The 11,317-nt window shown below is 31.4% G+C and overlaps 1 protein-coding gene across 1 annotated transcript; it reads right to left on the reverse strand.

Annotated features, from left to right (window-relative positions):
* Positions 1-782: 782 nt before the first annotated feature.
* LOC127724301 (ubiquinone biosynthesis O-methyltransferase, mitochondrial-like) lies at positions 783-11,059 on the reverse strand. The gene is made up of 5 exons (XM_052231232.1): positions 10,901-11,059; positions 7,867-8,152; positions 4,812-5,048; positions 3,018-3,177; positions 783-980 (listed from the first exon to the last, which is right to left on the reverse strand). Exons 1-5 carry the CDS (start codon positions 11,017-11,019, stop codon positions 823-825), a joined length of 960 nt encoding a protein of 319 aa, XP_052087192.1. The 5' UTR covers positions 11,020-11,059; the 3' UTR covers positions 783-822.
* Between the last annotated feature and the right edge of the window lie 258 nt (positions 11,060-11,317).

Consider the following 11,317-nt stretch of genomic DNA (forward strand, 5'->3'; position numbering starts at 1 on the left):
ATGACTTGTTATATATTCTCCCCTGTAATAATATCTGAATATTACACAATTGTTTCCACCTTTATATTGGCGTTGGATTACCACAGCTTTTTAAAAATAAAACAGCATATTCACATTTATAGACAAAATGATATGTCTAAATTAGAAGTGAATGAACTTATAAAAAAATTGATTATTCACTTTTGCCAACCAATTCAACTTTTTAGATATATGGGAGATAACTCCTTTTTAACTATTTTAGAGTCAATTTTGATTGAGGAAATGATTTACTTATTAGTGCAAAAAAAATGTATTAGCTTTTTGGACATTGTATCATGAAAGTTAAGGTCTCAAACTCATTTCTATTTTGTATTTTTTAGGGTTTTGGACATGTATCACTAATTTTACGTTTTTCTTTCTAATATATGCATTTATTTTAATAAATGTTTATTTTTTTTAAATTTATTTTGACAATCTGGCATATTTATCAAAAGATAATAAATTAAATTGAGAGAAATAAAATTGCAAATCTGTTAAAAAACAAAATATGAAAATATGCTTTAAACTTTTCACCAGATTTAAGATTTTACATGAATCCAATTTGAAAGTGCAATTTATAAGTGTTTGAAATAAATCAAAATTTAAGCTAGTTCTAAATAAGACAGAATTATCAGTGTTTTTTTTTGTTTTCTCTTTCATCATTGCTCAAAGTGTTCCACTGGAAGAACAGCATGAGTTAATTAAACTTTTATCTGTTGTTTAAGGAATTTTTTCATTTGAAGTCAAAAACAAAACAAATGCAATTATATCATTTTACATTTTAATAATGTGAATAATAGGAAATTAATAATCTGTCTGTTCTATTGTATCATGTGGGTGTATAGACTGGGTGGATTTTACGGCATACATGGCATAATTAATATTCGTGTTACTAATCCATGACCATCTGTTGATAACTGGGTTATAGCACATTCCATGTAACAAACGGACTGTCATTCCATCTGGAATCAAAAGAAAAATAAATTAATCCTTTAATGTCAGGGCTCTTACAAAATTTATCAGGTAAGGGGATGGGAGGCACTCAATTTAATTAAATATGGGTGGTTGCATTTTCCTTAATAGAATTTTGTAATAATTACAAGTAAAATGAAAATTTGCATTTTATGGGTGGTCAAGTTCTTAAATAAACAGCTGCGCCATGAGCGCATGATACGCCCGTCTTCTTGTGTGTGAATTTTTATGCAATAGGCATAAATAGTTTCTGACATACGGCGTGACATGCGAAAACCCCCTTTTTTTTTACAAAAAACTCAATATCTCTAAAATAAAATTTTGAATCAAAACCAAAAAGTATACAGATCTTTAGATTAATGTAACTAAGAAGTGTGTAAAATTTAAAGCAATAATCATAAATCGTTTTTGAGATACGGCGCGACATGTGAAAAAAAACACACACCTGTTTTAGTTACTAAGTCCCGTAACTCAAAAAGTTTTAATCTTATTTTCACCAAAAAGTATACAGATCGTTTCACCATCATAAGAAACAACTATGTTAAGTTTCATGAAATTTGGATAAGTCATTCTCAAGTTACGGTGCGACATGTTTACGCCAGATAGACAGACGAACAGACAGACGGACGGACACCGGACATTTGTATACCATAATACGTCCCGTCATCCCGACGGGCGTATAAAAAGTGCCCCCATGTCCCGCCATGCATTTAATTTTGGAACAGCCCTATTAAAATTGTATCTGAAATTTAAAATATAGATTATTTAATTAATCAAAATTTATGCAATTTACATACTGCTGAATGGCTTTTTTGGAAAACAAATTTGCCATTTGATATTTATTTCACCATATTTGTGATCAAATTTTTTTTCTGGTAACAAATCGCTTATATTCAAATGTACAGTATTTTTAAAACATTCAAGAGAATTCAAATCCTTTTTTTTTTTCTTCAGTGCCAGGGTCAACATTATTTTGTATGAAGAAAAATATCCTCCAAGTTTCCCTCCCTCTTTCCAAATCAAATTACACTCTAGAAAGCAGTTATCTCAATATCAAAGGTTGATGAAATGATTTGTAGATCTAAATTTGCTTATTTATCAAATATTTCTGCTTTCAGTCTATCTCTAACCATCATTGTATTCTAGAGAGTATACAAAAAAAACTCAAGTTCATACAAAAATCATCATAAAAGTCAATAACTTCAATAAACAGTCAATTGACAGCTTTGTTTATATGACTTTTTGCATAAAATATATCTTCGCCTTGATGTTTATTTTTGCTGGTTACAGTTTCTGTTGATCTTTTACAGTTTTCAAAATAACAAGCAAAAACATTAAAATTAGTTTATTTAAGGACAATAATTCTGTAAGGAAACAACTGTTTATTTGTATTTTGTAGACCATGTATTGCTAATCAGTTTTGCTGTTTATAGTTTGTCTATCTATTATAATTTTGGGATGATAAGCAAAAATGTTGAATGGTAAAAGAATGTCATGTAATTTTGGCATTCTGGTCAATCTTGTATTGCTGATCAGTATTGCTGTTCACAGTTTCTATCTATAATAGTTTTTAAGATAATCATGATAATAGGCAAGTCAAAAAGATATCATTGTAGGGCAATAAAACAAAAGGATATAAAATAAGGAGATGTGGTATGATTGCCAATGAGGCTACTATCCACTAGAGTTCAAATGACAAAGATAAAATGCAATTATAGGTCACTTATGGTATCATTTATTTAACCTTTTTTGTAGATATTGTATTGCTGCTCATTTTCGCTCTTTACAATGACTCAATGTACGGTATTATAGTTTTCTAGATAATATGCAAAAACACTAAAATTGGTCAATAATCATGATAATCATCAAAAAAGGGCAATTACTTCTATAAAAATTCAACAGAATAAATATGTACGTCTGATTCCCTGTGATGTCATGGTTGTTCACAGTGATATGTGGTTATTCCTGAGCAACTCATGGACATTTACCTTGTCTATGACGTAATATTTTATCTGCACAATACTTACTTTGCTCCAAGGAAAGTTGAAGATCCTCTGGTGGAATAAATTTATTCCAGTCATGTGTACCAGGTGGGACAATTTTTAACAAGTGCTCAGCACCCAGTACTGCCAGCAAATAGGATGGATAAGTTTTATTTAAAGTTGTCAGGAAGAAATATCCCCCTGGCTGAAATGGAAAAAAAGACTAAATACTTGAACAAGTTTTTACATCCTGATAACTTTGAAAACTTTGCGAATGCCATCTTGAAGTGTTGACCGTTATGGAATATCTGTTTCACAGATGACGACAGATATGTTCTAATTGTCATAACCACAATCCCAAACTGTTTTTCTTCGAATGTGACCTACTGAATTGGACTTATCACTGGGTTTGTACTTACATGAGCAACACGATGGATGTGGAGCAAGATCTGCTTACCCTTTCGGAGCACCTGAGGTCACCCATGGTTTTGTTGCTCAGTCTTTAGTTTTTTGTATTGTGTTTTGTATACTGTTGTTTGTCTTTTGGTAATTTTTCATTGTTGCCATGACGTTATTGGTTTGGTTTTTTGACTTATGAGTTTGACTATCCCTTTGGTATCTTCTGGCTCTCTTTGTTCAATGTTCTAAAGTCAATGGAATTATAGATTATCGATGGTTTTTCAAACGAGAGGTGGTTTCTCAGCTACAATCTCATTGAAGGGTGATAGCCCTGAGATGAGATGTTGCCGAGAAACATTCTGGAATTTGAAAGACCATTGATAATCTGTTTATCGCTATTTTGCCTATGAGGTTGTTGATGTTTACATTGACAATGTCCAATGCACCCTTAGTTTCTGACAATGATTTTATATCTCAAATGAATAGTGTGATATGATAAATTATCATAAAAAATAGATCAAAGGAAAAATACGGAAAATAGCAATAATAAATCATATCAATCAGATGCATATGTTTCAGATGAGAACAAAATATCTAACTGACCAATAAATAAGTTGGTTTATAATTATTAACAACATAGTAATTTTAATTGAATTGATAATTTTTTTTAAGCTGATTCTTTATCTTTTCTAGTTTGAATGTTCAGAGGTATTATACATGAATCCTATTTCTGCTTTGAGTTAATAATACCATATTCCTGGGTCCCATCAAAAAAGGAATGTTAATCCAGTGCCCCATGTCCTTGTCATGTGTCCATCATTTTAAAGTATAAAATATTCATTTTCAATCTGATAATTCAACCTTACAAGAGACAATAAAGCAATAAAGAAATTACCTCCCCTTTTCATATTTTCTGTAAATCTATTTTAACACATAACAAGAAAAGTTGCAATGCAAGAGATCTCTCATTGCAGATTGCACGTCCAAGAAGCTGAAATGTACTGTAGATTCATTTTTTTTCGTGGGTACCAATTTTTGTGGGTAGAAGAAAAATTGTAGTTTAGTGGATATCTGATTTCGTGGTTTTGCCAAATCTGCATACAAACCTATTGTAAATTTGTACTTCATTGAACATTTAATCTCTAAACCACCTAAATCCACAAAAATTAATATCCCACCAATAAAAATGAATCGACAGTTTGGTTATATTGGCTATTAGAGCAGCATAAAAATCACACATTTTGAGATGTACCAGTCTGCGCCAAAAACTTTTTCATCTACTAGTCCGGAAACTAAATATCAAAACTTGTTCCTATATGACTACATAAAATTTTGAAAATTTTCACTAGTCCGAATCAATATTTACAAGTCTGGGGCATCAGACTAGTGGCGAACGGTACAGACTGATGTACCATCATGTACTAAACACTTTTCCCTCACCTTTATGAGTTTACAACATGATGAGATAAACATGTCAACATCAGATACGTGTTCTACCACTTCAGAGGCCACTACAGCATCAAACTTCCCTTCCTCCGTCAAATCTTCTACGGCACCATGAATATAATTTACACGTCCTGCTATTTCTGGATCTTGAGAAATATGTGTCTGAGCTATTCGTATGTTCTCTTCGACCATGTCTATACCAGTTACTGTAGCTCCTAATCTTGCTAAAGGCTAGATAAAAAAGGTTATTTTGTTATATTGTGGATTCATTATTATTCATGTGATACAGATTTTCTAGGGTGGTTCTCTCCGGGCACTCTGGCTTCCTCCACCAATAAAAACTTACCACCACGAAATAGCACAATAGTGTTGAAAGTGGCGTTAAACATAAATCAATCAATACAAATTTTCTTTGATTTCATGGGTATATGGAAACCACAAATTCAAATTTTCAATGAAGTAACAAGTTTCTATAGGCTTGTATACAAACTTTTGCAAAACCACAATTCAAATTTCAAAGACAATACCATTTTTGCCCAATTTTCGAAAGTGACAATGGTACCAATGAAAATAAAAGAATCCACAATATGTCAAAAAATGTTTAATCTTGCCTTCAGTAATGAGGACACAAGTCAAAGAATATATCTGTGTTGAATTTATCCAAGAATAATGAAGATACATAGTGAGTCTGATGCACTGTACAAGAGAAAAACACCAATTACCCAGTAAACCATTGTATTCCTTATGTTATTGTCTACATTCTACACATACAGCTATATCATTGGTAATGATCTTAAAGACCGGGGCTAGGGTATAAAAGGGAGACAATCTATGAAAATATGGATATATTCAAATTTAAGGCAGGGTTTAGGTCTGTGGAACATTTTTTAATATTTCTTATTCATTACTTACTTTTTTTACTATAAAAAATGTACAGAGGTGGGAACATAAACAAGAATTATTTAGAGCCAAATAGTTTGAAAAAATTCCAATTGATAATTAAAACATTTTAAAATGAAATTCTGAGGTACAAGTATTTTCAAATTCAAATCTTGTGATTGACAGATGGGGAGGAGATACCCATGGCAACAGTTTCTTGTTTATATTTACACAGGAAGTAGTGTGCAACATGTGAATAAATTCATGTCTAGATTATACTTCATGCACTAATTTACTGATAATCCACTTACCAATCAACATGGGAATAAGTATTATTATCCTAGTCAAGTATCAAGAAATCCACAGAATGATCACTGATAAGTGTATTTTACACCACAAGAATTATATAAAATCTCTATCAGTATAAGTTTCAATTTCACAGATGAACCATGTATTCACTTTTTCAGCATGTTCAGTATTTTTGAGAATAAGATGTTTTATGAGGTCTGGATTTAAAACAAAACTAGGTAAATAAAGGATTATTAATTGTAAAACTTATGACTTGGCAATTGTGGCAAATATGGAAAAGACAAATAAACTCCATTTATCTGTGACCACATTTTTGATAGACAAGACACTTTTCAAAACTATTAAATTCTACATAAAAATTTGGAATTACGACAAAAAAATTAAGAAAGTGGATTAATTTTATTTAATTGTTATTTTTCATTCTCTATATTTAATCTGGATATTTATCATGTAAAATATGTGTACTTAAGGAATGACTGTAATATTTTTTCTGTCTATGAAGAAATAACATCAAAAATGTGGTGCACACTGAATAACACGCGTAGCGGGTTATTTTAAAGTGTGCACCACATTTTTTATGTTATTTCGAATAGACAGAAAAAATATTACAGTCATTTCTTATAATTTAATTTAAAATTCCATTTTAAACTGGAGTAAACCATGAAAAAACGTTGATGACGTCACGGTCACATGACAAAATTATGTCTATGAGCTGATAAACAAAACAACGTAAGCCAATCAGAAGACGCGTTACATCCAAAATTAAATTATAGTAAGTTATTTTATTTACATACATGTCCTTCCATTTCAACATGTGTTATTGTTTACATTATCATCATCAGCTGTTTGATCCATTTCTTATCTATCTTAAGACCGCCCATATCCAAATAGGCTTAATTGCTGTAGGGGTGTAAAATTTTCTAGGTCATCCCCGGTCTTTAAGTGTCTTTTCACAACTTAAAGACAAATTTGTGTCGTTATAAAAATAAAGGAATAATGTATCTATCATGTCCATGGGACACAGATGCACCTGCTTGTAAATATACGGTAAATTCAGCAATTTTTCCATTTACAAAGGGACATAACTCAACAACAGTGAAAACGATGCCACCAAAATTCAATCTTTATCTGTGTTTGGTGGTAATAAGCATTGTGTATAAGTTTCATAACATTTGGTAGAGGCAAACTCAAGTTAAAGAACGGGAACCAATTTTGGAATATACAGACGAACCAAGGGACAGATGTACATATGTACAGATGGACAATGCCGAATGGTAAACCTATATGCCCACTTCATATGATCATTTGCTTATATGTGAAAAATATAAGCACTTGATAAAGTATGACCATCATGTTAAAGCATATGGTCAAATTTTCCAAGAAGCATTATATGATCTTCATATTAAAGCATATATATGGCCAAATTCTCCAAGAAGCATTATAAATATGACTACACAGCAGTTAACTTACTATTTAGGAACTAACTGTAGCCATTCATACAAAATTTGATGATGACGGTACTCAAATAATCCTCTTCAACATTCATGAGACAAACATGAAAGGTTATTTCGTTGTTTTACAATGTGCTTCTGACTCTTAAAATTTAAGACAGTATACCTATATACTGTGGATTCATCTGTTTTTGTGGATTGAAGAAAAATTATATTTTCATTCATACTTGATTTCATGGCTTTGCCAAAGCTTGTTTACAATCCTTTGAAAATTTATACTTTGTGGTTCATCTATATCCACAAAATCCATGAAAATTGGTAATCAACATGCCCAATGAACAATAATGAATCCTCAGTAATAATTTTTCCTGCCCATAACTCCTGTCCAACTATTTTTACTTTTTACCTACCTCTGTAAGAATTCCACCTCCACTTCCAACATCTAGAATTAATATATCTTTCAACGGAAATATCTTTGATCCTTTATCTGTAACATCGACAAAAGCATCACGTATCAAAGGAATCCTCAATCTGTTCATGGTATGAAGGGCATAAAATTCTCCTTTCTCATCCCACCAATGAGATGCTAGCTTTGTAAACTTATGATGTTCGTCTTGGTCTATTGTAGTATTCACATTTGGATTGTCTGCAGTTGATGTGCTGTTGAATCTCAAAGACTGTGTAGCAATAGAATTTCTAAAAGAAAAAAAAAGATATCAATTGAGGTAAAATTTATGTTCTTAAAATTGCAAAGAACAGTGTATATTTTTGCATAATGACTATTTTCATGTACACCTATAGGAAACAACAACTTTTGAGTTCACTGTTTTCCATAAAGTTATAAAACATGGACCCTAAGAAGCCAGGTACTGTATTGCTCTCTAGCTAAGTAATACCCCTTTTATGCCTTTGATCATATTGATCAGGATGTCTTGGTTATAAAGGATTTTTGTCGTACAAATTACTGAAACATAAGTTATTATGCTCATTTCTATTTTATCTATCACATTTTGTTGAAAAATCTACTTAAACTTTTCTTACCTACCCTACCTTTTCTTCCAGGAGGCAGGAAACAATAATATTTTTACTTTGCACCTGCTGACAAAGCAGCCAACAATGTTGTTGGTGTTCAGCATAAGTACTATTAGAATATATGGAAATGATCAAAGCTGAGATAACAAATGCAAATACTATCATACATGTACATGAACCTTCTAATAAAGAAAAGATCTTAGATGAATATGCTTCAACAATGACTGAATTGAAAGCTGATGATATCACCCCAAGGTTCCCGTTATGTTTTGGCTGTCTCAATTACACAAGAAACAAATATAAATGTTGATTAATAGCTACAATCATGTTTCTGTAAATATCCATAATCATTTTAAAGATTAAAACTCCCATAAGGAGTCTGGTGAAAATTTATTTGTAGATCATATTATGTTGAATATTTTGCTGGTTACTATTTCTCTCTATCAGATACTGAGAGTTTTGATAAAATAAGGGAAACAATTGTCTTTAAAGGGCAATAGGTCCTATAAGGGGTCAGTTGACTATTTCCACCATGTTGACTTATTTGTAGATCTTATTTTGCTGAACATTTTTATCATTTGAACTAAATTGAAGAATCTCTAAATCTGCTGTAGATTCAATTATAAGCAATGCAAAAAAATAGGTTAAAATCATATATATGATTCCTCCAAGGTCAATAACTCCTAATGGGAACCAATTGACCCTTTTGGCAATATTGACTTATAAGTAGAACATTTTGTTTTCTGAACATTTATGATATCTACAACTTCCTTGTATTGATTGTAGTTTCTGCAAATAACACAAAAAGATGAGTAAAACTTGTTTTCAAGACAATAACTCCTAAAAGGGGTCAATTGATGATTTGGCAATTTTGACTTAGTCTTGTAGTTCTTAATGTACTAACAATGACCTTAATAACTTAATTAAGTCTGAACTTTAATTATTTTAAAACTTCATTTAAACATTATGTTTTTACAACAAAATTCACCTGTTTTAAACCAAAAAACTGAATATATTTCAACTTTAAGTAATTATATATTTTGAGAAAAAAGAACAAATGTAATTTAGTATATATGTTACAAACTAGGGCAAAAACTAATAACTTTTCAGGCGAATCTACCCAGCCCTAAACAACCATATGTGATTTTGAATTGGGGTGTAATGACCTGTTACCTTTGTTGAAGTAGGAAAGAATAACACTAGTTTTGCTGCATTGCCTTGGATAGTGCATATAAATAGCTTTGACTGAAAAGAACACTACACCCATTAGAATCAATAGATGAGAGGGCCCCCACCCCCTAGATGAGTTTCCAATTTCGCTTTTATGAACAAGAGTGCACACGCTGAAATGTCCTACCTGCTTTACTGACCATTGATTTAATGTTGAAATTCTTAAAGATAAAGGTTTTTACTATAAGTATCACATAAACCTGGGACTATTATACTAGTCATGCTAGTATAATAGTCCCAGCATAAACTTAACATTTTCAAAGATCCATGACAATGAGGTCAAGGTCCATTAAATCCCGACAGACAGACATGTACACCTTACAATCATTCCATACACCAAATATAGTTGACCTACTGCTTAAAGTACTTGAAAAACAGACCAAAACACAAAAACTTAATATTGACCAATGACCAGGAAGATAAGGTCAAGGTCATATAGTTGACCTACTGCTTATAGTATCTGAGAAACGGACCTAATTAGTAACTTTAACCTTGATCACTGATCCATGAAATGAGGTCAAGGTCAGTAAACCCTGTCTGACAGACATGTAGATGTTGCAAGGAACCCATATATACCAAAATAATAGTTACCCGATTACTCATTCAATTCACTTGACAAAAAAATCCAATTTTTTTCCAGCAGTCACTGAACCATCAAAATGAGGTCAAGGACAATGGAAATTATGACAGACGGAAACTTCGTAACATAAGGTATCCGCATACATAGTTTAAACATGTTAAGAACATCCGTTGTTCGACCTGCTAGTCAAATGCGTTTTGTAAAAATATACTTTTTCACTTTTTTGGTCTTTTGGAAAATGTTGTTTGTGCTGTAGTTTAGACCCTTCTACCAAGAAATTTGTTTTGCATGCACACGTATAAAAATTGCGGTTTTTATCCAACCCTTCATAGGTTTGAACGTTGTTTTCAATTTAGACTTATTTATAAAGCTTTATATTTATACAAATACTTAATAGTTTACATCACTGTTGCCGAATAGTAATCCTTATGTCTCGCATAATGCGACTTTTCGCAGGCAAGACAATAAACTACCCCAGTTAAAAAGGCGTCATAGGTCATTGTGATGTGAAGATCTTAGTATTCACTCTATTAAAATCTTTACTATTTTAATATATAATCAGTAACTTTTGACTTATTTTAATGTTTAAGGTGCATACTAACTGGCATTTTCTGGGATTATTTTGCAAAACTTTTCCACATGTCTTAATCAGCTGATATTGCTTTGTTCTAGTATTACTTAGGACAGTATAACATTTGTGGCATAATCTCAGAGATGTCATTTTTTCTAAAAGGGAGAGTCAAGGTGAGCTCATTGTTGAAATTTAGACAGAAAACCAGTCGGTGTGTATTATAGTGTTCATCAAAATATTTATATATTTTATCGCAGATATCACAAATAATTGTTTAGCGCGTATTAAGAAAAAATAGTAATTTAAGACCAGTATTATTTATTGCTGATGATGCAATAAATAAAAAATTTAGACACCAGTATTTAATCGTATGTATGCTAAAAAGTCAGCATTGAACTAAAATAGCGGAATAAAATACATGTCTTTTCCGTTAAAAGATTTATTCTAA

This window comes from Mytilus californianus, unplaced genomic scaffold (assembly GCF_021869535.1).
Source record: "Mytilus californianus isolate M0D057914Y unplaced genomic scaffold, xbMytCali1.0.p SCAF_14, whole genome shotgun sequence".
Classification (NCBI taxonomy): Eukaryota; Metazoa; Mollusca; class Bivalvia; order Mytilida; family Mytilidae; genus Mytilus; species Mytilus californianus.

What these genes read in the sequence shown, in the direction of transcription:
- LOC127724301 (XM_052231232.1), bottom strand. Translation starts at nt 11,019, where the DNA reads ATGACATCTCTGAGATTATGCCACAAATGTTATACTGTCCTAAGTAAT. An exon ending in GAGGTGGAATTCTTACAGAG is followed by an intron (nt 5,049 to 7,866) that starts GTAGGTAAAAAG and finishes TTTTTTATCTAG; the next exon opens with CCTTTAGCAAGATTAGGAGC. An exon ending in CATGTTGTAAACTCATAAAG is followed by an intron (nt 3,178 to 4,811) that starts GTGAGGGAAAAG and finishes TTTCCATTTCAG; the next exon opens with CCAGGGGGATATTTCTTCCT.